Genomic DNA, 24762 nt, shown 5'->3' with positions numbered 1-24762 from the left:
CTTTGCACTATGCTAACAGCCAAAAGTTCAAACTGGGAGCCCCGCTACATTGGCAAGCTCAACCTCAATGACGAGAACCATGGACGAAGCCTTGCCGTTCTTCAAACCGAATCAATTGTCGCTCCCGAAGATGTCGAAGACTTTTGGCATGAGACTCATTGCCCTCTCATCGGTCTCATTGAGCGGGGAAAGGGCACTTATCGCCAGTGCGACTTGCTGCTGGTTGAGGGGAAAAACACGGTACCGTGTCTTGCGATAGCTGGAACGAATGGCAGGAGTAGGGACGTGCAAGATTACTGGACCAGCTGTGATTACGCCATTGGTGCTGTCAAATCGTGTACCTACACGCTGCCTGAAGATCTCTGGATGAATCCGAGTCCTGTACTCGATACACATTGGCCAAGCGCTGATAACAATGTGCCGGCTATGTACTATGGTGGCATGTCCCGAGAAACGCGTGCGTGCGGAGGTTTTGTTCGTTTGGTGGTTGGCTCCACGGAGCGAGACCTCTCCGTTGACGTTCCTTCTTCCCCCAGCTTAGTGCCCATCCCTGCCTCTTTCTCCGCCCGCCGCCACCCCCATATCCAGCAGAACCGTGTCGAAGTTGTGTGTGTGTTGTGTGACCTCGAGACCTCATCTCAACAACCAGAGCCCCACACGACACCAAGTCAACAACCACACGAACAGTTCACGAACACGGCCCTTCTTGCTCCGGTCCACACTCACGTCCCATCACCAGTCTTCCAGCTTTCCGGCCAAAAGTGGAGATAAACGCCAGAAAAATAAAAAGCGCGGCTGTCGACCTACCCTACTATATTCACCACTTGTCATTCCCTGCTCTAGCGCCCAACCACTCCCGCCGCCGCCCTGATATGTCGGCCTTCTAAGCAGCACCTCCGCGATTCCGCTGCCAAAAGTCAAGAGAGAAATGCTCGCCGCTTCTCCCTCCATATCCGCGCCCATTCGAACTCGATATCGGTCTCCGCCCCATTTATAGCGAAAACTCGAGTCACCCTGCCACTAAGCACAACCGATCCCCCACAGCCAGGCGCGCAACCCGTCGAAAGTCGTTCCTTCCTCCACGCGCTCCTCGCGTCAACTCTCCTCCCCCTCAGCTTCTGCCGTCGCAAGATGCAGACCGCAGTCCTACTCAGACAACCACGAAAACCGCTATCCGCCTTAGCCAGAGCTACCCCGAGACCCGAGTCCTTTGTCGCACGCCCATTACTCATCGATTCCACTGCGCGACGACTCACGGCGCGCCTACGTTCACCCTAATCTCGAAGCACCCGTAATCTCTTCAAGAGCATCACACAGCTCACGTACCTTCTTACATTGAACCCACCCCCACATTCAACGCGACACGACACGAAGACGCTTTTCTTGCATTTTTTGTGAACGGAGTAAACGGGATCCGGGTTTCTAATTCATCTGTAGACTGTGTTTTCATTGTGGGAGTTCAGTGGGCTTTTTCATTCAAATTTCTTGCATTTGGTTGCTACGGCGCAATTCCCCGGAGATACTCGCACGGCACGGCTTTCAGAATACCATACTCTACTTCGCAGTTGCTCGCTTTTGTCGACGTTGTATTATATTGGTTGACGATCTTCCGCCCCTCCGCCCCTCCATCCCTCCATTTGTGGCGCGCCCGACGACACCGCGATACCTTTTCCACCCCACACGCCGAGGTTCGCAACCACACGTTGAACTTCGAGTAAGCAGGATCGCACGCTCGAAACCAGCAAACTCACCGCCCCGGTCTTGCCGAACCATACACTTTGACCCGCCGCAGCTATGGAGGAACCACTACTTGCTCCCGGACGTCCGCAGCCTTTCCAATCACTACCAGACATCATGGAACCGCCATTAGAGGCCCTAACGAATGTCTTGAAAATTGTGTGTGAACCCTTGCTGCTGCCGGTTGTCTGCTAATATACTCATGTTCTGTTTAGGATAGCCTATCACGCGTTCCGTATGCGATCTACGTACCGTCAACTTTCGATCCGGATGCGTATGTCGAGCAGCAATCCGAGATCCTCCGCGAAGCTGAGCGGGCACTGAAGGCAGATGGTGTGCCGGTGCTTTCGGACCTGAGACGCGGCGGGCTGTGGGTTTTCCACATTTACGGGATTGCTGGCGCGCAGAGCCCGGGGGTCTCTACGGATGTAGATGGCTCCGGTAAAGGAAAGATGGCGGCATCGACGGCGCAGGAAAAAGATGAGCGTTGGTTGCAGCTCGAGAAGCGGTTGAAGGAGGAATGGGGGCTGCAAGGTGAATCTCTAGTGTGGCCATGAAGTTGATGCAACTGACCGGTAGAATTCATAGAGTTTTCCGCTGGCGTCTTCCACGCATCGTCACTCACACCTCGCTTTTCGGATTCCGCCGTCAAGGCTGGAAGCAGCAACCATTCCGACCCAACTAGTCGTCTTCCATCCGCGGCAGTTACCCCGAGTATTCATTCTGGCACGCCTGGCGCTGGTTCCAAGAACGAGGGACCAGTCATGATCGACCTCACCCTGGATGATCCCGCAGAATCAATGGATGTGGTCAAGGAGCCAGATCGGCTCAAGGAGCAGCTATTCATATACGGCAACATCATCACCGCCGTCCTAGCCGCAGTTTCATTCGGCTTAGCATTCCGGGAAGGCTTCACCCCATTGAACGCCCGAACACTCGTGTCGCCGACATCCCTACCATGCATAAAGGAACACAAGAGTCGAATGGAGAGGATGGGGAGGATGGAGCTTCTCGCCGCCCAGCCTGTCACTGAGCCGGAATTGACCCCACCATTGGTTCTAGAATTAAATGCATATATGACCTCGTTGGGAACTCTGGTGGTCATTCCATACTCGGAGAAGCAGAGCGCCATCCGAAGACTCGTCACTTGTGGTCTCACACGGGATTCCCTGCGCTGCCGAGAGGTGTTTGTGGCACCCTGGGGCGAATGGGGCCGGCTCCTTCCAGTTTACGGTGGAGAAATCGAGGAACCCGAAGTCAAGAAAGCCGAGGAGAATTGGAAAGACAAGGTACTGTCGTATCTGAAGGACCGCGGCATAATCTCACCCTTCCCGCTCGAAGACACCGAGAAGACTGTGCTACAGGAAGCGATAGAAAAAGATAAGTGGCCGTATGTGGAGATCCGGATTCCCTCGTTGACGGATCCGTTGATGGGCTACATCCACCACGTGCTTTGGCCCGAGGCCTTGCTTTTCCTGCGCGCTTCCGAAGGCGATAAGAAACTGTTTGTTGCGGCCAAGGAGCACCTTCCCTCGTTGGATTTCAACGATCCGGAATATTCTCGACTGGCTTGGGGGAAGCTGGCAACTTTGAAGAGCACACTTGATCGGGGTGCGGAATTACCGAAGATTACGGAGAAGGACACTGGTGCGGAATGGTGGGATGTGCAGAGTGCGGTGCAGTGGGGCCATGAGTGGTTCAAGGGGCGAGATTTGAGGGCGGAGAAGATCAAAGAACACCTTGAGATGAAGGAGAGGAGAGAGCAAGCCGAAACGGACATGTCTAAGGAGGACAGGACTGCCGAGATCAAGGAAGGAAAACTCCCCGAGCCCAAGCCGGAACCGGATGGTTTATCGCCGGCAGGTTCAACCGCTACAGCGGGTCCTGCCAGTGAACCGCCAACCAGTGCTGCTGCAACTACTGATGCCGATCCATCCACCACTACCACCACTGCCACCACCACCCTCGGAACCAGCGGAACAATGGACCATGACTGGCCAGGCGAACCAGCACCTCCGAATAATGACCATATGGTTCCCCAACGAGAGACGGACCTGTTTGGAGAGGGAATGGAGGATATGGACCAATTCATGAAAGTCACTGAGGATGATTTCGATTTCTTCGACAATCCCGACTTCGAAGGCGGGAACGATGCTGGTGGCATGGACCTTGATGGCGGGGATCTGCAGGGTGTCGGTGGCCTAATGCACATGGAGGGTGGGGACACGGATTTGCGCATGGGGACACCACCACCAACCGACCGATTTCTTATGGGGAAGACTAAACGGGATAAAAAACGATCAAGATTAAATGACCCGTCGGCAGTGAAGGAGATTCCCTCAACGTCGGTCGAAACACAAAGTGTCACACCGCCGCTAAGTCCGCATCATGCGATCGGATTATTAGTTCCAGGATATCAACCGCCATCTACTGAGACGCCGTCCTTCTCAGGGGACTTCAAGAAACCGGCGGCCCCTGCTGCCTCGATTACCCCAGTCACTCCCGTCAACCAGCAACGACGATCCTCGCTATATTCACCTATCCTGTTCACGGAAAGCGTGGAAATGGCGGACCAAAAGTATGCACCAGGCGGAAGATTCTTCCTTCCCGATACGAAAGGAGACGAACAGGAATTTGATGCCACAAAGATCAACAAGCCACGGAGTATTAAACACAAGAGGCGAAAACTGGAAAGTGCACCTTCAGAACTGGCCGTAACGATCACACCCGCGGATGACGACTTTTCCAGTGGCGGAGAATCTGACGACGACCTGTCGAGCGATGAGGACTCGGAGAGCGACGCCGATGATACCACGGAGGACGAAGACGAGGAATCGTACCACACTTCACCTGGACGAACTGCTCCACTGCTGCCTGGGTTTCTGAACTTCGGGAAGAAGCCAAAATTGGCACAGGACAGTGGTGAGATGGATGTCGATACGCCCGAAGGGTCGAGACAACAGCGAGATGGTACTATTGGTGCGGATGGAGAGGTGGAGGTAATCCAGGACTTGGCGCCGCCGCCGTGGAACCATATGCAACCGGGAGCCTTTGATGAGTCGATAGTGGGTGTGTTCGAACACAAGGTGCTGACTAGTGATGCCATGACATTGCTGTCCCTGGGTGAAGGTGAGTTTCTCGAGGTCGCCGCGATGGTGGCGGATCACATGGTCGGGTGGATGCACGCATCGTGGCGAGGGAAGAACGAAACCTACCGTGACGACGAGGAGGACGCAGAAACCAGTCTGATTCGACGGCGATGCAGCCAGGATCAGGATCTTGTCGAAGATGCTCTCAAAGTCCTGTTCAAGGAAGAGGCCGTGGTGCGGTGCAATCTGGAAACATATGCGGCTATCGCGGATTCGATACCAGAACCACCGCCGATACCACCTCCACCGCCTCTCGCACCGTTCGGCCGCGGACATCAGGGGATAAAGCCAAATATCTCGCAGCGACGGAACAAGGATCCGGAGGATGAGGAGGATAGTAAGCCCTGGGATATCTTTCACGTTCCGCCGCCGCATGTCCGGATGCAACGTGGGGAAAACGTGCTGGAGATGCTGCCACCGGCGCTGCACTTCTGGGATACCTTCAGTCTTGCACCTATTTCTGGTTCCAAGAGTGTGATCTCCTTCTGCCTTCATCCCGCGTCGAGCGCGATGAAAGAAGGCGCCGATTTCCTGCTGGAACAAGTTAGCTCCTCATATGAGGCCGGGCGATTCGGCGTTCACATCAGGGGTGAAATCGAAGGAATGGTTGAGGGCGGCCTTGTGGCTGTAGAGATACCCCAGGAGGCACCGCGAACCTACGAACTCGGCATGAAGGCGATCCAGGGCCATCTTGAAGGATTCGGACAAGCGCTTGCACATGCTGTTGGCGACGAGGGGGTGAACATAGTGATCTACGTCATCAATCCGTTTGATCACCCATCGTCACTCGTCGATATCTGCACTAGCTTCATCCGCATGCAGCGGCTGTACGAGGCCAGCATCGCTACGTTTCCGGATGCTCTGCCGAATCAACTGGTATTGCAGGTTGTGCCTGCTGGATTTGTGGCACATAAACTCGGTGCTGTCATGAGGGTGGGCGTTGCTCATCGTTTGGCGGTGGAGGTCTACTCGCGGTGCATTCCTACGGACCCGGACCTGGGCTTCGAAGAAGCGAAGCGCCTGACCTCGCTTCCAATTCAGGTGGCCCGGCCTATCCCCAAGAACATCGAGTTTCGGCAGACGTCCGATCCTAGTCCGGCATTGCTCAAGGAGAACCAATTACTACATATCGCCTATTCGCAGAGCACAGATGAGCGATGGGTAGCAGCAGCGTGGAGCGATAACACCGGGTCGGTCCAGAAAACGGCGATCATCAACCTCGCGCGGCGAAGCACCGCCGGCTTTCTCCGCCCTTTCGAGGAAGTCATGCACGAGATCTGGGATACAACTGTCGAACTCATCAAGTACCCCGCCGTCAAATGGCGCCTATGCTTCACCAAAGTCTGCAGCACCACCATGCCCGAGGACGAGATAGAGACGTGGCAGACGCTCGTTGAGACGCACGAGCGAGTGTCCGCCATCTACCTGCTCGCTGCAGACATCTCTTCTCCGCTGCGGATCCAAGACTTCTCCCCCGAAGAGGTGCTCGATCCCAAAGACGATCCGTCCCTCCCAGAAAACCAACACATCAATTCTGCGACCGGTAACACCTCCACCCCACCCATCGGCGCCATGTCCACGCCCGCCGGCAACATCTCAACGCCCCCAGTATTCGGCAACATATCCACACCCCCGGTCGTCACCACCCCGGGGCCCTCGTCGATGCTCTCGCCCGAGGCATCAGCCAACACGCCCGGCGGTCCCGACCCATCCAACGACCTCGACCCGGACGCAGTACTTATCGACGCGGTCGACGAGAGCTGGGGGGTAGTGCTCGCGCACACTCTGCGCCCGCGCGGCGAGCTAGAGAAAAAACTCAAGTACCGACCCACGGGGCTGCTACTGCGGCACGACGGCGGCGCCGAGGGCGACGGCTGGAGCGTTGTTGTCGCTGTATCTGCTGTCGAGGGGAACGCGGCGGTGCTTAGGGAGGTGATTGAGGTCTGGCGCGGACTGGGCGTGCTGGGACAGTTCGTCGCCGGAAGCGCTGGCGTGCCTACTCTGCTCTTGTGGTGTGCCGGCATCAATAGGCTCGCGAGGATCATGTAGTATGGTGTATGTATGTACTGCGCGTTTTGCATTGTGTGGGTTGTGTGTTGCGTGGCTGGGGCTGTGTAGGATGGATGGTTGGTTGGTTGGCGCGCGATGGGGGACTGGACTGGCGTTTTGTACTCTTTTTTTGCCCCTTCTGTGTGTGTTTCTGTTGCTGGTATTGTTGTTGGTATCGAGTCTTTTTTTTTGCTGTCTTGATTAACTTACTTCGTGTTGACTACTACTACTTTTTGATTTCTTCAACTTGTCTTAACTTACTTTACTCTGTCCGGGTACTTCTGTTGTGGTTGCGCTGCGTACTACCTGGAGGCTGGGAATGGAAGGAATGGAAGGAATGGAAGGAATGGAAGGAATGGAAGGAATGGAAGGAATGGAAGGAATGGAAGGAATGGAAGGAATGGAAGGAATGGAAGGAATGGAAGGAATGGAAGGAATCGGTGAATATACATCCTTCAGTTGGGCTGCAAATCCTCGCGAGTCACGACTTGTCACGCGTCCAAAGTAGAAACGTGGAGAGTGATATATAATGATCCCAAAGACCCCCAGCACAACTACCATACCCCGACGTCAACAGCCCATCAATGGAAACTGCCATTCAATCAACACCAGATAATATATCGCCTTGCATCACAGCCCATACAGAACTCAAAAAGCAATAGATATACCGCAATAAAACCCCCCAAAAAGACCCAACCAAACCAAACCAAGAGCCTAAATGCCACCCGCTAATCCTCATCAGCCTCTTCCTTGATCGCCTTATGCCGCCCTCTCAGCGGCGTCTGCATCGGCGTCAGCGGCTCCAGCACGGCAGCAGACCCAACCTGTTTCAGCAGAGCTCTGCAGGTTTCATCGGCTATCGCCCAGTTACCAGTCAGCAACCACTCCACTCCACCCCAATCCATCCCCATTCTCCAGGAGTAACCTACCATCCACGGCATCCACTCCAAGCCCATCTCTAAGCGCGTCCATAACGCCCCCTTTCACCTCCTCAAGCAACTCGCCTACCACAAACAATCCGAGGTAATCCACAAACCTCCCACAAACAACGCCATGATACGCCTCCGCCTCCGCCAGGACCTCGAGTTCCCTCGCGAACCTCTCAGTAGCCGGTATTGGCGCCGCCATCCCCCTCTGCCGGCGCGGAAACTGCGCCTCGAGATTCGCCCGCCGCTTCTCGGCGAGCCCCGCGCGCGTCTCCGCCACGATGCTGCGGAACGCCGCGGGCGCGAGGGATGTGCGCACGTTGCGCTGTTCCAGCGCGAGGAGCCGCGCCAGGTGCATGTGTGTGCTGTTGAAGCACCGGGTGAGGAACAAGGAGAGAACGGATTGTACACGCGAGAATAGTGGCGTATGTGTGTAGCAGCGGAAGTGCGCGGTGAAGGCGCTCTGGAGCATTTCGCGGACGAGCGTGGAGAGCGTGCTAGTGAATTGCTGGAATTTGGTGCTCCATGATGAGAGCGAGGTCAGGATTATTGATCGGACGGCGTCAGGTGAGACTTGGTTCGGTAGCCCGCCGGTGGACACGCTCTCGATTATTTGGCACAGGTGTGGCAGCGTGTATGCGCTTGCGGGCCGGTCTGCGGTGATTAGTTGACGACGGAGATTTTGGGCGGTGGGCACTGACCTCGCGGAGGGAAGGCGGGCGTTGAAGGAGTACTAGTAGTAGTAGTAGTAGCAGTGGCCTTCGACCGTTTATTAACCCTCGAAGTAGCCGTCGACGGAGTAGTAGTAGTAGCAGCGGCCTTCAACCGCTTGCTAACGCTGGACATATCCTTGCCCGACCACGAGGCGTTGGTCATATCCACAAACGCGACGTTGCGTTTCCTACTGGCACTTTGCGGCGTAACCTCGCCTCTCAGGGGCGTCATCGTCATCGTCGGCGTAACCTCGCGCTTCCTCTTTACATCGCCGAACAGCGCGCCCTGTGTGCTCTGCGTGCTCTGTGGGCGGATAAACGTCTGCCACAACTTAAGCTCCTCGTCTTCGGCAGCGGGCGAGGGCAGAACCAGCAGGTGCGGGCACGTGGTCGATAGACACGCCGAGAAGCTCTCCATTTCTTTTTTCAGCGCGAGCTGGAACTTGTGCGCCTTGCCGGTGGTCCCGGCGGTCGTCTCGCCGACTTCGTTGCTGAACGCTCGGAGGAGCCGGTCGATGAAGATTACGGGGTTCTCGCCGCGGGGTGTGGCAGGAGATGGAGGCGGTGGAGGCGGTGGAGGTAGCGTTTTGGTTCTGGTTCTGGTGAGACATGTGGGTGTGACTGGAGCTATGGAGGTAGATGCTGCAATGGGCCGGGTGTGGGCGGGCTTGGGCGTGCCGGGCTGTGTTCTCGCGTCGATGGACTGTTTGGGCCGAGCGTCGGAAGGTGGAGTAGGGGATCGAGGAGCAGCAGATGTGATGGCATTCTGGGAAGGAGTGGCCGAAGCCGAAGCTACAGCGACTGGGGATGCTACATCTGCGGAGGGAGGCGTAGTGGGTGTATGATGTCCGTTCTGGGCCGAATCTTGAATCCTCGGGGCCGAGGGCTCCGATTTAGTTGCAGATGCTAGAGCTGTCGGTACCAGAGCTACCAGAGCCGGAGTTTTTGGGGCCAGATCTACCGAGGCCGGGACTGTGATAACTTCAGCGTCTTCTTTCCCCGGCTGCAGCGCAGCAAGGACGTTACAAGTCTTCACGACCGGTACCGAAGTTAATACCGGAGATTTCGGCGTTGTAACAGGAACGACGGCCGGTATGGCACCTGGCATTTCGACCGGATGAGGCGTCACAGCTCTAGTAACAAGGGCCAAATCGTCTACGGCAAGAGGCGGTGCTGGGAGAATATTGACGATCTCGGTCTCCATCATGACTGGCGCTGCGAGCACTGGAACTCCTGGAACTCCACCTCCTGGCATGGCGGGTTCAGGCGACACCGTGGCCGAAGCTGACGCGGGATCCGACAGTTCCGGGGCTGTTGTTGATTCAGCCAGTACGGGAGCTGACAACTCGACCAGAGCTGCAGTTGGCACCGGCACTGACACTGCTTCTGGCAGTTCAACCTGCATCGCAGCCGGAACACCCAACATCGCAGCAACTGGCGCTCTAGCTTCGGCCCTGGCTTCGGCTTCAGCCTCGACTGTCCCCGATCCCGGTCCCGATGTAGCAACCTCCTCTGCAACCTCCAGCGGAATTTCCAGCGGAATTTCCAGCGGAACCTCGAGCGGAATTTCCAGCGGAACCTCGAGCGGAACCTCCAGCGGAATTTCCAGCGGAATCTCCAACGGAATCTCCAACGGAATCTCCAACGGAATTTCCAGAGGACCCGGCAAAAACCTCGCACTATGTCCCAGCATTGGCGACGCCGAAGAGGACCGGGATTTCTTCATCCACACTGGGCCCCACACTGGGGTCGGACGTGCGGTGTCCTCGTCTAGGTCATCGTCCGAGGAAAGAGTTATACACTCGGTGTTCATGCTTGAGGTGTTCAGATGGAAAGGAGAGGTGGGAAGGAGAGGTGGGAAGGAGAGGTGGGAAGGAGAGGTGGGAAGGAGAGGTGGGAAGGGGATAGGAGGAAATGAAAGATGGAGTAGGTACGGGAGTAAAGTTCGGGCTGGTGGTGAAGGAGGTGGTGGTGAGAACTCGGGACGTGGACGTGAAGGCAAGATAGGTACTCTAATTAATGGGCGGGGGAGGTGGAGGTGGACATGTACCGGCAATACTATCCCTACATCCCACCACCAGTATCTCCCCTTCCATCCCCCATCCCGTCTCCCTTCATCTCCCTTCATCTTCAAGTTTGTACTGCAAAAAAGCGTACAATCAATTCCGGACATGTCTGCACATCTCACATCGATGTGAAAAGGCAAAGGCAAAGGCAAAGGCAATTGTTGATTGCACCAAATTCCAATAACTAGATGCGAACTCTCTGGAAGCTCCCGTACATACAATACATACGGAGCCGAATCTGCAATATGCGATATTCAAAGCCCATGCCATACCGCACAGCTATGGGGTACATACATAACAGTGGTGTGTGGGTGGGGCGTAGGCATGTGCATATGCGACATAGGTATGCGATACCAGCGGCCAGCCTACGATATGCACGAGGAAAAATCATATGCATATCCGCGAGCAAACAGCCTGCAGCATCCGGATTCCGGCGGGGAAATATGTATGTAGGGAATGCACGGGAAGCAAACGCCGGGTCGGAAAAGGAACCGCAGTGGGTAGTACCACCTCGGACTGGAATTTTGTCACCATATGGCATATGGGGGGGCCTACGGTCTACCGAAGATCAGCTTCTAAACAAACACAACTATTTCCCAGACGCATGTACATAGCAGCAGAGAAGAGATTAAATCACAGCTCATGTCCATCCATCCATCGTCTTGCAGCTTCCGTCAATACCAGGCGTGCCCGCCAAAGAAGAGAAAGAAAAAGTCCGTAGCAAACAAACATGCCCTTCGTTTCGTACTTACTCTACACACCTCAATCGGCAGATTCGCTCGCCACGGCAAATCCCGTCCGTTCCTAGTTATGCATACCGGCACTTCAGCATGCCCAGGCACTAACCAGCCGTCTCCATGAAAGAGACGAGGAGGGAGGGGCAGACGGCAGTGCGGAATTAGGCTGAAAACGGACTTTGCGATGGAGATGGAGATGTGTGTGCAGAGCTTCGGGTCGGAATGCGATATATTCGAACGTTTTCCCCTCCCTCGGGAGTGGGACCTCCCTGCTGCACTGGTTCTTCAGATCCACCTCCTCGGAATTCTGTAAGTACTCTCCCGTCCGTCAAGACTCAAACTTGCACTTTCTGCCATGTATTAACCCTTGTAGATACGAAATAGAAACGCCCGCTGAAATGCCCATTGCCCAAGGTATTGTATTGCACTGCCGCCAGCAGCATCCGGTCCCCCAGCCCACCCCCACCACCACCAGCACCCACCACTCGTCACCGCTTCACCAGTTTCCCGCCAATTGGCGGCTTATAATTATGCTTCCCCCTCGTCGTAGTGCTATTACTCCTAACGACCTTCATCGAGTGCACCCCAGGACTAGCAAACACGGCAGCCTCGTCCCTACCCTCCTGTTCTTTCTCCTCGACGTATCCCGGGCTTAGTCCGATCTCCGGCCCCGGCGAGAACCTCCCAACGAGCGATCCCATCTCCTCGACGATCGCCTGGCGGTATTTCGCACTTCCGGGGTATCGTATCGAGCACGCAATGACATATCTTAGGGCGTAGAGGGCATTCCGGTCCTCAAAATCCTGCTTCGGCTCGCTGATGGGCACGAGCTTGAGATACGCCCGCAGGAACCTGCTGTCGAACCCGTTGCGCACCGCGCGCCAGTGTCCCAGCTCAAACTCGTTATGTGCGAACAGCGCCGCGGGACGCCACACCATCGCATTGCTTCCCACGCCATCGGCGCTATCCGCGGCGCCCGCATTCGCCGCACACAGGTCGCCATGAATCAGCGCGGGCTTGATCCTCCTCCCACCCGACTCGAGCGGCCGCAGCAGCCGGGGCACAACGCGGGCGATCAGCTCCTCGCGCAGCGCGACCAGCGTGTCATCAACACCATTGATCTCCTCGTCGAGCGCGAGCATGTGTCTCAGACACGCGGTAAAGCACTCCTCCCAGGACTCGCAGGCCATCTTCTCGTTGAGGACCTCTCCGAAAAACGTGGCGACGGGGAAGCCGAAGCGGTTGTCGGGGGCGCGCGAGCGCACGTGCAGGCGCGCGAGCATGCTGCAGAACGCTGCGGCGTCCGAAGGACCAGACGTCCGCTCGTGGTACACGCAGAGGCTGTAGTACGTGTTCGGCTTCGTCTTGAAGGCGCCCCAGCTGATCGGCCGAGGGCAGAACGTGGGCACCACGCTGTGGATCGCGCTGAGCGACTCGTATTCGCCCCGCATCATCTGTTTGCCGGATTCGCCGGCGGAGCCCTGCGCGCGCGCCGGGGTGGTCAGTCTTCACGGCTGCTGCGGGGATGGTGCCGGCGTCGAGGGAATGGTGTGTAGTGTATATACCCGCAGGAGATATGGCCGCACGCTGCCGTCGGGCAGCTTTGCGACCAGCTTGGCTGACCGCGCCCACCGGTCGGAGCCGTGGCGTGATGCGCTGAGGATCTGTGCCCCCGCTGGTAACCCTGCAGCACGTTACAGCCTGCTTAGCCAACGTTCCTTTTTCTTTTTTTTCGAGATGGCTTCCGAACGTACGCGAGATGACGGCCTCGTCGACTTCGATTTGCTGGCCGAGATCGTGTTCCACTTCGGCCGTCGGGATGGTCATGAGGTTCATGATGGGCGGATCGGATCGTTCGGACTGGACTGGACTGGGCTGGGCTGGATGGACTGGGCAGTCTGGCGGGCGGGAGTACTGCTGCTGGGTGGGTATCGTACACGTCCGAGGGAGAGCGTTTACGAAGCTGTTGACGGCGACGGGCTACCTAGTCGTATGTATATATCGGGGGTGAGAGTTGCCACGGCTAACGGGGGAGGGAAGAGCATAAGGCAGGGCAGGCAGGCAGGCCGCAGCAGAGGAATCGAGCGCCCCTGAGCCTTTCGCCGTTTCTTCCTATTCTCCTGTCGAAAGGTAGAGAAGGGAAAGGGCAGTGCCCGTGCCAGCCAGCCAGAGCCAGAGCCAGTACCGTACCAGTACCGTACCAGTGCCAGCCAAAGCCAGTGTGCCCGCGCATTCCAGTGGCATGGGGAATTAGCGGCGAACAGGGGTGTCGGGTGGACACTCTTCTCTGATTAACATGCATATCGTGATGTCGAAGGATGGGCCAGTTGAGTGGATGGATGGATGGATGACTTTCCCTCGCTCATCCCACTCTAATAACAAGTAGTAGCGTGCTGAGTTTCCTCTGCTTAATTTCGGATCATATGTACCGGGGGAATGGAGGGGTGAGGGGGTGGAGGGGTGGGGGGGTGGGGGCCTCCATGGAATCGCATGGCCTGGGATGAGGCGTGGCCTGGCACCATATGGTAGAGATGTACCTGATTTACAGGCTTCATGGAATTCTCCGGTGCGATGTTCTCGAAGTCCTCTAGAATCGTCGGTAACCGTGGCTCCAACCGGCCGTCGGGATGTGTGATATGTAGCGCGAGAAGCTATCCCTGAAGAGTCCGAGCGAGGAAGCCCCCGCCCCCCGCCGAACAGAGTCACAGACCACATGTCGAACCGATTTTCGCCCGGTCGGTCGGTCGGTCCCGTCGGTTCCGTCGGTTCCGTCAAAAGCAAAATCCGACGCCCACCCAAGAAGAGGAAGACGAAGAGGAAGAAGGAAAGACACACTCGCATCACGCATCACGTCCTACTCCACCGCAGACAGAGTGCGTGTGTGCTTGCGTGACGAAACATTACATAGACAAAAGACAAAAGACAAAAAAAACAAAACAAAAGCAAGCGCCATCCATCCCAGAAGCGAAACGAAACGAGCTCGTTTGGCATATACCACGGATATACCACGCATATCACACACCACGCATCGTATCCTGTCTATCGTCGGATACTTGCCAACCCAGTATCCCAGTTCAGTTCGACCGTTGACGTGCGCACGCATCAGCACGGTATAAACGCTTGCGCTCGCCGCTCGGGGGTTCATCTCGTTTCGCAATATACCCCCTGGATTATACTATGATATAGCCCCCGTCGGCCCGTAGTAACTCCGCGCGATAGTACATACCGGTATTCGTGGGAGCACCATTTTCTGGCGATATCTCTATCCAAAACTGCACCGCCGAGTAGTTACCTGACTAGAGGTTATGATGATCCGACCATGGCTCGAGCTTTCCGGGGGATGGTCCTGGGGGTGGGTGGGGTTGGGGCAATTCGAGAAGGGGGACTGCCCATCCCCACCGCCCCCACCAGCGCTGGTTATGGAGAGTATGTACCTAGCATGGGATGAGCACGTTTTATTGCTTTGCTAACTTCCGGGGCCATCCGCGTGGCCGTAATGATGGTCGCACAGGATCTAGGAGTAGAGGACGTATCGATGGAAACACGTAATAGCACTCGGTCAGAAACCTACAAGCTACAGGCAACCGCGTGATCTTCCAATGCTGCGGTCCCTACATATACAGTATGCTCCTCGGCCCGATGGATATGCTATGCACATATACTTAGGCACACCTTGTCCGGTTTCCCTGACGTGGAAGCAATTTCACCACCGCAAAGGGAAGGATCAAAAGCAAAGCACGCGACAAATCCGTACACGGAGAAATAGCGGAGAGTTCTTCCGCGGCATCCCTGCGGCCGTGAGATTCAAGACTCGAGAGGAAAACGAAATAGGTGGAGCGAGACTCGTATGTACATAAGCACTGGAAGCCTCACAGCCTCGTCTGGGGCCATAATCCATCTGCTAATCCCACTCGAACCATCCCAGTCCCACAGTCCCACAGCCGCGAATCCCCTTCCCCGGAAGAGTGCTCCATCGAAACCAGGGCGGACCCCAGATTCCCAGAATACGGTATGTACGGCATGTACCGGTACGGTCCTCCTCAGCGAGTCAGCGGACGAACGGATGTCGCAACCAACGCAACGCAACAAACCAACCACAAATCACCAACCACCAACCACCAACCAACCACCAACCCAAACGACTCGTCACTTTACTTCCAATCAGTCACTGCAACTGCACCAGCACACCTGGTCCTTGAAGTTTGTGGGGTCGTCGGGGGGTCATCGGGGTGGGGAGGGGGGGGGCGGAGCGGGGAGATCATCGTCTCGTCGAAACGGCGCTGAAACCGGGAATTCTGGAAGATTGAACCCGGAGCCTGGAGCCTGGAGGATGGAGGATGATGATACGGCGATACGGCGAGATGGTGAGATACATACTTGGGTACGTACTGGCTGGCTATGAAGCCTTGTGTGTACTAGGTAGTAGGTAGCTGACCGTGGCGGAGTTCTGCGGGGATTATGTACCTACGGTACTGCGGGGGAGGATATTCTCCCAGGAATCGATCCGGCCAACGAAAGGGTACATAAATACATACCGTATTTCCCCGTGTCTTGCTTTTTCGCCGTCGGTATGTAAGCCGAACTGGACTACCTAGGATACCTATGATAGAGTGGTGTGATCGGTGAAGAAACACATACTAGCAAATCCCCGCGAGCAGTCAGCACTGTCTGAGCCTTAGGAGTCAGTGTGTAATGGGCATACCGATAAGGCACATAGGCAGCAGTATCCGTGAACTCCCCCACAGCCACAGACATGCGGACGTCACTGCTAGTTATGCTAGGCAACACCCAAAACCTGGTTGGATCTTCCTACCATGTAGGTAAAGCTAAGTAGCTACCCCAGCCAACATCTCCCCGCAAAGCCCGCATGGCTCGCAAGGCCCAAATAGCCCACATGGCCCGCATCCAAAAGCTACCAGTATGCCCAGGCCCCAAGGCCCAGATCTCCGGCAGGGAAAGCCGATGATAATCCGAGACTTCTACAGTGCACGCGGAGTCTCACGTGCACGGTGCAACGGAACGTTTACGGTTTGATGGATGAATCATGAATCATGAAGCTCACGCCTTGCGGCCGACCTGGAGCCTGGAGGACGCCAGATAGAGTATGAACGTTGGATGTTAGATGTTGGACTTTGCGTAGCTCCACTCGACTCGACTTGACTCCACTCGACTTGACTCGACTTGACTCGATAGCGATACGTGCCGGATTTGTTGCTTGACGTATGTACATACTGGTACCCAAAAGACGCTCTGTCACTACCGGTATTCCAAATCGACCTCTCCACTCATCCGCAACTGTTGGAGCATCCTCGTGGCCGCCGTCGTGGGTCCCGCTTTTTCTCCACCCTGCTGGAGTAAGAGTGAGATCGCATGATTGTCCGGTCGATTTTGGTTGGTATGTCTTCTTCAGATCTCCCCGCCGTCGGAACCTATCAATAGCACAGGTCACAGCTTCCCACCCGAAGATATCCCTTGACATTAATAGTAAGTTTGCCGGTGGAATGTGAACATCCGGCGAGACGTGCTGAAGGTATGGTATGATATGTAGTCAGTTTACAGTTGGGACTCGAACCAACGAAGAGGGCTAGGTAGTTAGGGCCCGTTTGGATAGCCTCAGTTTTAGCGAAAACTGTCAGTTTTTCGAGAAATCGAGTAAAAAAAACTGCAACCCTGTTTGGATGGCACAAAAACTTAAAAAAAACTGAAACTGTGTAGCTCCAGCGATGAAGCTTTGCCGCCACTCAGTATCACATTTTAACTTCAACTTTAACCATGGACTCCCTTTAGTTCCGGGGAAGAGAAAAAAGCGGGGCCACAATGTGTCCACTACATATTAAAGTTCTGGTGAAGCATATTATTCAGACTTATGACTGAGTACCTATACTGAGAACTGCCAAGCACTCTGTTCACCTCAAAGTTCTCCGGAAACTGAAATTGGCCACAGTATTCGGTGTCCCGGCGGGGAACTGGATTTGGCTCTAAAACTGGAACTCAAAACTGAGGCCATCCAAACGGGCCTTAGTTGCATATGTACCTACATAGATCTCTCTGTGTGGATCTTTGAGGATAGACAAATACATCTCGACAGTATGCCACCTATGTACATACTACGGATGCTTTGCAAAGTACATGATATCACACAAGATGTCCAGTCTGTAGAAAAGAAGAAAAAAAACAACACCCAGGAATTAAAACAGTTAGGTATTTCGCAAGTGACCGAAGCTAGTACCTTAGAAGAGATTGAAACCGACAGAAAAAAGACTACCGAACAAAACAAATGAAAATAAAAACACCCATCAAATCATCCCAGCATAGCCAACCCGACCATTTACTGTCCTTCTCGCAGGCGAAGAACAGAACAGACAGTGGACTCCTTCGTAATGTCGTAATTAGAGGTCGGGGTTGTGGGTGGAGCCCTTCTGAACCCTGGGGGCAGAGACCTCGTGGTCGTTCTGAAACTGCTGTGCGGCGAAGATGAGCTGCTCGTAGAAGTGGAAGCCCTCCCTGTCCTGATACTTGTGGATGGTGAAGCCCTCCTTGCCGTTGTTCTTGAAGTCGTCAACCGTATCGGAAGCCTTGATTTCGTCAACCGTATCGGAAGCCTTGATGGCGTCGGCCTTGTCAGCCCCAGCCTCTTGGGTGACGATCTTTCCCTTTCCCGTAACTATATAGAAAAAGCGATGTCAACAGCCAATCGTGCAACCTTGGAACATAGGGGTGCATTTACGGGTCTTGACAGAATTGGGCGAGCCACCCGTTTGGCGCAGGCACAAGTGGAGAGTGGCCTCCTTCTGGATGCCATACTCCTCGATGGTGTTGTCACTCTTGAGCTGCTTTCCTGAGTAAATCAGGCGCTGATCTATGGCGTCAATACCCTCCCTCTCCTTGATGAGGGCCTTGACGTGACGGATGGTGTCTGTCCTTTCAACCTGTTTGCTTTTTTTAACAACGGCAAGTACGAGGGGGGAGGCTGCTGCTATCGGCGTCACATGTACACCTAGGCGACGAATGGAGAGCTCACGTCAAGAGTGAGGGTTCCACCGGTCATGGTGAGAACGAAGATCTGCATGTTGGGCGATTGATATGGTGAGTTTCGTCGAGGTTGGTTGGTAGAATGGATAAACAGGGGGGAAGATGTGGTCGAGGAGGTCAAGGAGGTCTAGGAGGATGTAGAGGTAGAGGAGGAAGAGGAAGAGGAAGAGGAAAGAATGAAGAGGTTGAATTAGGTATGGTGGGGAGCTCTCCACTGTGCGGCGAATTGAATTGCTTGGCATGTTTCCAACTTGCGACGGCCCGGGCACTTTTCCTTCGGTCCAGGAGTTTGCTTCCGCGTCCGTGGCCACTACTCCGGTGATTGCAATCGCGGTGACTGGTTCGGCGTAACAGCCTCGCCCTCCGCCTAAGCACGAAGCAGTGCGATTCTAGCTTGACAAGGCTCTACATCCCGAGCTGGGCAACCGAGAGAGAAAGAGAGAGAACATCAATTCAGGTGTCATGCAGCCTGTCTCGAAGATGGCGAACCAACGCACTCCTTTCCTATCTGCCCTAACCAATTGAGGTGGAAACACCCGCATCGATCAGTCCAATGCGGCGCTCGACATCCCCTGCCCATCCCCAGCCCATCCGCCTCGGGCCGATACAAGCAAAAGATAGATTGACAGCCAAGACCGATATGGGCCTACACATATACTCGCTCCTCCTGCTGCCATCTCGCTCTCTCCCCCGACTTTCGCCTTCCTGGGGCTCGCGCGAACCGAATCATACATCAACACAGCTGCAAACCGGCATTGCGAGTGCTGAATCATGATTGCCGAATTTGCACAAACATTAGAAAAGTGTTGCGGACATATGACCGGCTACAATCTTTGAGAACTAAACTTTTGTCCTACGGAAAACGTCTATAATGCCATAGCTTTGGCACCTATGATGCCATAGTTTTGTTTGACGTTTTAAGCCCACCACCACTCAAGCCTACAACCATTCAGATCCACCATGAAAATGCACCACCACGTAAACCCACTGTGGCGAGCGATGGAGCAGCTTTCGGCGAGAAAAGGGATCGAGACTCGAGAGGAGGACTCGTCAGCGGGGGGAAGCGAATGTGGTTAGTAGGGAGCATCAACGTTGGCGGGGCCAGCGAGTCGTCTGCTTTCTCCGTCGTCTGCTTCCTCTTCTTCTTCTTCTTATCTCTCTCTCATCATCTACAGAATAGACAATCAACATCTACATCCTCTCTCTCCTTGTGTGTTCTCCGTCTTTCGATCCGCTTCCCGGTCTGGTAGACGAGTGTTTTAGTTGTGGTGGTTTTGCGAGGGCTCTTTGCCAACTCCAGGCCGACAGGCGTGGGACGAGGAAGGGGGCACACACAGAAGAGAGACCGGAGATGGGGGGTTGACCGTCTACCTATTCGATACATGATGATACAGAGAGAAGAGGAAGAGGAAGAGGAAGACGATGGTGATGAAACCCCCACTCGACCCAGCTTAAGTCCCCCTCCTCACTCAGTGGTCGACCCCGCCATGCCAACCAACGTTCATGCCCACTGCTAACCACATTCGTTTCCTCCCGCCGACAGGAGTCCTCCTTCACTTCCTCCTCACGCCGACAGCTCTTCCATCGCTCGCCACGGTGGGTTTGCGTGGTGGGGGATGGTGGTTGGTTTGAGAGGTGGTTGGTTTGCATGGTGGTGGGCTTGAGTGAGTGGGTTTGAAACGTTCAACAAAACTATGGCATTATAGACGTTTGCTGTTGTTTCTATCTAAACTAAATTTTACGTGAGATCATCCAGTATGAGGCCACGTTGCAGACTATTTCAGCTCCTCATCCCCTCTTATTTTGGCTCGGTCGTAATTAGGTTTCTCACGATCAAATCGTAGCAGATATCCTCAACCTTCTTGACGTTGTACTTCAAGCCGTCGCTCCTCTTTCTCAGGGAGTCATTCTTGAGATTCAGCACCTGAAAGCTCGAATGTATGTCTTTGACGAAAGTGCTGATGAGCTGTGGCCGCTTGAAATCACGTTGGGTGACGGCGTTGGTCATCAGACGCGACTGTCCAAATTTTAGCAAGGTGCCAATACAGCTGGAAAGAGGCTTTTACCAGCTCCTCAACCAGCGAGATGATGGCGTGGAGATACTCCTCGACCGTGATGTGGAACTGGTCCTCGGTCGTGAGGTTGACAGGCACTTCAATCTGTTAGTCAATATCCCGCCATTGAACGATATTGCACACCTCCAAACCGCTCGCCGACCTCCTCAATGGTCAACAAGGCGTTTCCCGTCTGCGGAGTGTCCGTGGTGTACATCCTCTCTAACCAGGTCTCAAACATCGTCAAGAAGATCTAATTTTCGTTAGACGGATATAACTACTCCAGTCGAGATAGCACCCACGAGGTTCTGCAGATCCCTCGACCACAGTCCGTTGTACTTGTAGTAAGGGTAAGCTTTGGTAGCATTGATGAGTCCGTGAAGCTGCTTCTTGGCCTCCTCGAAGACCGGCTTAGCTTTAGCAACGAGGCCGGGGACTAGAGGCACAGGACCGAATCAGATAGGATGCATCACTCGTAACAAGGCACGACAGTACCTTCGGTCGGCGCAACAGAGTGAACGCGAGAAAGAATAGAGTTGATCTGCTTGGCTATTCCTTATCAGCGCATGATTTTACCCATCGTGTATAGTGATGTAAACATTGTTTCTCCAGGCCCTTCAACGAGTCGCGGATTCTCTGCTTATTGGATGCTTAGTTTGAGCTCTGTTGGCATGCCCGAAGGAAGCTTTTCGACGGACCTCTTTGACCTGAGTATCGCGCTCGATCTGCTCTTGAACAGTGGCAAAGATGTCATGGTCGATTGAAGTGTATGGGTCGGACATGTTGAGGAGAGTGATGGATGGGGGGAGCTATGATGTATTTGGAGTGTTTGCGCGAAAATGGTGGGGGTGACGCCGCTGCTGCGGAATTAGCCGAACGATGGTGTCGATCGCACGTGCCGGGTGCAGCCGATAAGATCAAGTAGATAACAAAAGTTACTAACCCCTCTACGGACAAATGCGGTTTAGCAGCTGAGAGTTGAACCTCACCTGGCGGGCGGCATCTGCCATCTCAACACCGAACCAAAAACATCAACCACCATCACCACCGCCCCGTCGATTTCCATCCTCCGGACTTCTCCATACCCCTCCACCCATCATGGTAAGCTACTCTGCTCCATTCCGTGTCTCCAGCACATCATAAGCGTGGCCCCACAGCCAACTGGGCGCAGAGAAGCACCCCGCGTTGCTAACATCCATAACAGACCTCCATCGGCACAGGTTACGATCTCTCCAACTCCGTCTTCAGTCCTGATGGCCGAAACTTCCAAGTACGATACTACGCCACTCTGCGAGCTTCCGGTGTGAATTGCGGGATGGAATGTTGATGTGCGACAGGTAGAATACGCTACCAAAGCTGTCGAGAACGGCGGAACTGCTATCGGCTTGCGTTGTAAGGATGGTGTAGTTCTCGCTGTTGAGAAGCTTATTGGAAGCAAGCTACTGGTGCCCGGAAGCAACAAGAGGATCAGCACTGTCGATAGGCACATTGGAATCGTTGGTTTCCCTCTGCTTCTACTGCTTCGACGTTCGCGCGATTGTTGGTGCTGATGGATTCTCTGCGCTCTAGGCATGCTCCGGACTGATTCCCGACGCCCGTCATTTCACCTCCCGTGCTCGCAACGAAGCTTTCCAGTGGCGGAAACAGTACCACGGCCCGATCCCCGTGTCGAGTCTCTCGGACCGGATGGGACAGTACACCCAGGCGTACACTCTCTACTCGAGTGTTAGGCCCTTTGGTGTGACGGCGATCATTGGTGGTGTGGACGAGGAGGGTGGACCGAGCTTGTGGATGGTCGAGCCTAGTGGAGTTGGCTGGGTACGTTGCTTCGTACCTCGTAGGGTCGAGATGATAGCTAACGTGACTACAGGGCTACTTCGGTGCTGCCACCGGACGTGGGCGTCAGGCGGCCAAGGCTGAACTCGAGAAGCTCGACCTCCCAAACATCACCGTCGACGAGGGTGTCAAGCACGCCGCCAGAATCATCCACGCCGCACACGGCGACAACTCTGGGAAGGATAAAGACTTCGAGCTGGAGATGACTTGGATCCGGGTTGACGAGGCTTCGGCGGTCAAGGGCTTTGGCAAACACGAGGAGGTCCCGAAGGAGCTCATTGAAGAGGCTGAGAAGGAGGCGAAGAAGGCTTTGGAGGGTGACGACGATGATGAGAAAATGGAAGAGAGCTAGATTGTGGATGTTTCTTCGAAGTCCGTGCATTAACGGCTGCGAGGAGCCATCTACGGAATGGCAATGTCTTTGAATTCAATCGTCCACTTATCGGAGCATGTGGCGTCACTCGTGGAAATGCCGGGCATAACATGCTTCCCATGTAGGGTGCGGAAAATGTGATACTACATCCCATCAGTGTGCAGAAAACTCCCGCCAGGGTTCTCTCCCACAGCATCTTGACGTTTAGTTGAAGCTTGTACTGGAGAGTGCAGTGGTCATGTTAGCCAGAGGTCATTCCAGCGAGCTGAAACTCATGCCAACCAAACTCCAGTTTGCTTGGGTAACAAACTTCCTGTATCTTGATCATGAAGCTATGCGCCGAAGTTCCCAGCGAGATACCGACATAACGAGGTGAGAGTTGCCAAGTCCATTTCCGGTCATGCGCCAAGACCAGCTTACTCTGCTTGCTTCTTAGTGCGTTCACCCCGCCGGCAAGGGAGCTCCAGGTCATCACAAGCTGTTACGGGCACCTGCCACAATCATCACAACACGACCGCCCTCTCTACCACTCCAATAAATCCACATCCACTCTCCTATCCTACCGTACCTCACCTGCATCGACATCTACAACCATGGAAGACCCCTCCGCGATCCTCAAGAAGGTACCTGTACCCACCACCGACTAACCACCCCACCACTAACAGCCAGCAGGCCGAAACGCTCGAGAAGTCCGCGCGCGGCGGCTTCAGCTTCTTCGGGGGGCGCAAAGAGAAGCTCGAGGACGCATCGGGCGAGTACGTACGAGCCGCGAACGGGTACAAAGCGCGCCAAAACTACGACCAAGCGGCGCGGATCCTCGAGCGGGCCGCGCAGCTGCAGAACGAGATCGGCGAGCCCGACGACATGGCGAACTCGCTGGTACAGGCGTCGCAGTGCTACACGGCAAAGCCCGACATGCTCCCTGAGGATGCGGAGAATGCGGCCAGGCTCCTCAAGGGCGCTATCACACATTATACTTCAAAGGGGAACTTTAGACGCGCCGCTAGCTATGAGGAGAAGATGGCAGAGGTGCTGGAGAAGGCTGGGGATTTGAAGGGCGCCGTCGAGGGATATGAGCAGGCGGGTACCTGGTACAAGGTCGAGGGGTCGACGCAGATGGCGAATAAGATGTTTTTGAAGGTGGCGGATAATGCGGCGCTGGCGGGCGACTACAGGAGGGCTATCGATAAGTATGAGGAGGTGGCCAAGAGCAGTGCCAGTAACAACCTCATGAAGTGGAGCTTGAAGGAGTACTTCTTCAAGGCGGCCATATGTCACCTTTGCACCGGGGTAAGCTAGTGGTGATCCAGATGGAGATGACGACGATGCTGATGCGGCACATAGGAAATCGGAACGGCCAAGCGAGCATTGCAGAGCTATGCCGAGATCGATCTCAACTGGCCCAATCAGCGGGAGTCTATGGTGCTGCAGGTGGGTATCCTTTCGCTGCTTGAGAAGTGACGAGCGAAGGCTGACGGATTCAGAACCTGATCACGGCAATTGAGGCTGGCGATGAGGCTGCGTACTCGGAACATCTCTTCCAATTCAGCCAGGTCAACGAGCTGGACAAGTGGAAGGTACAGCTGTTCCTGCACATCAAGAACTGTAAGTCCGCCTTTTCTCCAGTGTGCCAAACTAATGCTGACGGTGTTTCGTAGCCTGCATTCAAGCAGCCCGTCCTCCCCCTGCTGCGGCCGCCCAGTGGTCCTCGGGTGGACCTCCTCCGCAAGGCGAAGTGGCGGACGATGGCGAGGTGGATCTTTCGTGAGGGAACTGTAACAACTAGGTCGATTTCGGTTTCCGCGTTTGGGGTGCTTTTGTATTTCGCAGTCAGTGTTTTCTTTGCTTCCAGCAGTAAACTACTAGTACAGTCCGCCCCGAGTTACAGTTGGCCGTAATAGAAGTGCATCGAAGCTCGGTGAATGAAGCGTAGAAGAACTAGTTCGAGACACTGATATACCTACACTATTGTTCCTGACGATCTTGGAAATATCGCATGCAAAATTCTCACCTGTGAATTGTGGTCAAGCTGAAATCAAGTTCAACCGAGGCGCCAAGCACGCAGGCCCAAGCAAGCAAGCATAAGCTCG

At 54.8% G+C, this 24762-nt stretch overlaps 7 protein-coding genes across 7 annotated transcripts; 3 read left to right on the top strand and 4 right to left on the bottom strand.

Annotated features, from left to right (window-relative positions):
• The first annotated feature begins 1916 nt into the window (after positions 1-1916).
• On the top strand, positions 1917-7061 carry BZA05DRAFT_78965 (mediator complex subunit 13 C-terminal-domain-containing protein). Its single transcript, XM_051488639.1, has 2 exons — positions 1917-2271; positions 2326-7061. The coding sequence occupies exons 1-2, from the start codon at positions 2190-2192 to the stop codon at positions 6933-6935; spliced, it is 4692 nt and encodes a 1563-aa protein (XP_051338517.1). The 5' UTR covers positions 1917-2189; the 3' UTR covers positions 6936-7061.
• Positions 7062-8428: 1367 nt separating this feature from the next.
• Positions 8429-11211, bottom strand: BZA05DRAFT_78895 (uncharacterized protein). Its single transcript, XM_051488638.1, has one exon. It carries the CDS (start codon positions 10745-10747, stop codon positions 8525-8527), a length of 2223 nt encoding a protein of 740 aa, XP_051338516.1. The 5' UTR covers positions 10748-11211; the 3' UTR covers positions 8429-8524.
• Positions 11212-11831: 620 nt separating this feature from the next.
• BZA05DRAFT_78886 (Fructosamine kinase-domain-containing protein) lies at positions 11832-13264 on the bottom strand. Its single transcript, XM_051488637.1, has 2 exons — positions 13132-13264; positions 11832-13061 (listed from the first exon to the last, which is right to left on the bottom strand). The coding sequence occupies exon 2, from the start codon at positions 12829-12831 to the stop codon at positions 11866-11868; it is 966 nt and encodes a 321-aa protein (XP_051338515.1). The 5' UTR covers positions 12832-13061; positions 13132-13264; the 3' UTR covers positions 11832-11865.
• Positions 13265-17523: 4259 nt separating this feature from the next.
• Positions 17524-18689, bottom strand: BZA05DRAFT_474864 (ubiquitin). The gene is made up of 3 exons (XM_051488152.1): positions 18399-18689; positions 18105-18306; positions 17524-18041 (listed from the first exon to the last, which is right to left on the bottom strand). The coding sequence occupies exons 1-3, from the start codon at positions 18444-18446 to the stop codon at positions 17767-17769; spliced, it is 525 nt and encodes a 174-aa protein (XP_051338514.1). The 5' UTR covers positions 18447-18689; the 3' UTR covers positions 17524-17766.
• Positions 18690-19971: 1282 nt separating this feature from the next.
• Positions 19972-21297, bottom strand: BZA05DRAFT_401762 (Translin). The gene is made up of 7 exons (XM_051484028.1): positions 21162-21297; positions 21063-21099; positions 20959-21012; positions 20766-20899; positions 20608-20716; positions 20476-20561; positions 19972-20426 (listed from the first exon to the last, which is right to left on the bottom strand). The coding sequence occupies exons 1-7, from the start codon at positions 21243-21245 to the stop codon at positions 20208-20210; spliced, it is 723 nt and encodes a 240-aa protein (XP_051338513.1). The 5' UTR covers positions 21246-21297; the 3' UTR covers positions 19972-20207.
• A 148-nt stretch (positions 21298-21445) lies between these two features.
• Positions 21446-22825, top strand: BZA05DRAFT_401756 (putative proteasome subunit alpha type 3). Its single transcript, XM_051484027.1, has 5 exons — positions 21446-21564; positions 21668-21733; positions 21801-21959; positions 22033-22281; positions 22334-22825. Exons 1-5 carry the CDS (start codon positions 21562-21564, stop codon positions 22649-22651), a joined length of 795 nt encoding a protein of 264 aa, XP_051338512.1. The 5' UTR covers positions 21446-21561; the 3' UTR covers positions 22652-22825.
• A 253-nt stretch (positions 22826-23078) lies between these two features.
• On the top strand, positions 23079-24353 carry BZA05DRAFT_401753 (soluble NSF attachment protein). Its single transcript, XM_051484026.1, has 4 exons — positions 23079-23295; positions 23345-23962; positions 24017-24103; positions 24157-24353. The coding sequence occupies exons 1-4, from the start codon at positions 23266-23268 to the stop codon at positions 24328-24330; spliced, it is 909 nt and encodes a 302-aa protein (XP_051338511.1). The 5' UTR covers positions 23079-23265; the 3' UTR covers positions 24331-24353.
• The last annotated feature ends 409 nt before the right edge of the window (positions 24354-24762 follow it).

Source organism: Tricharina praecox (assembly GCF_024521635.1).
Source record: "Tricharina praecox strain CBS 144465 chromosome Unknown BZA05scaffold_16, whole genome shotgun sequence".
Lineage (NCBI taxonomy): Eukaryota > Fungi > Ascomycota > Pezizomycetes > Pezizales > Pyronemataceae > Tricharina > Tricharina praecox.
The sequence above is the reverse complement of the archived record's forward strand: the minus strand, read 5'-3'. Positions and strand labels throughout refer to the sequence as shown.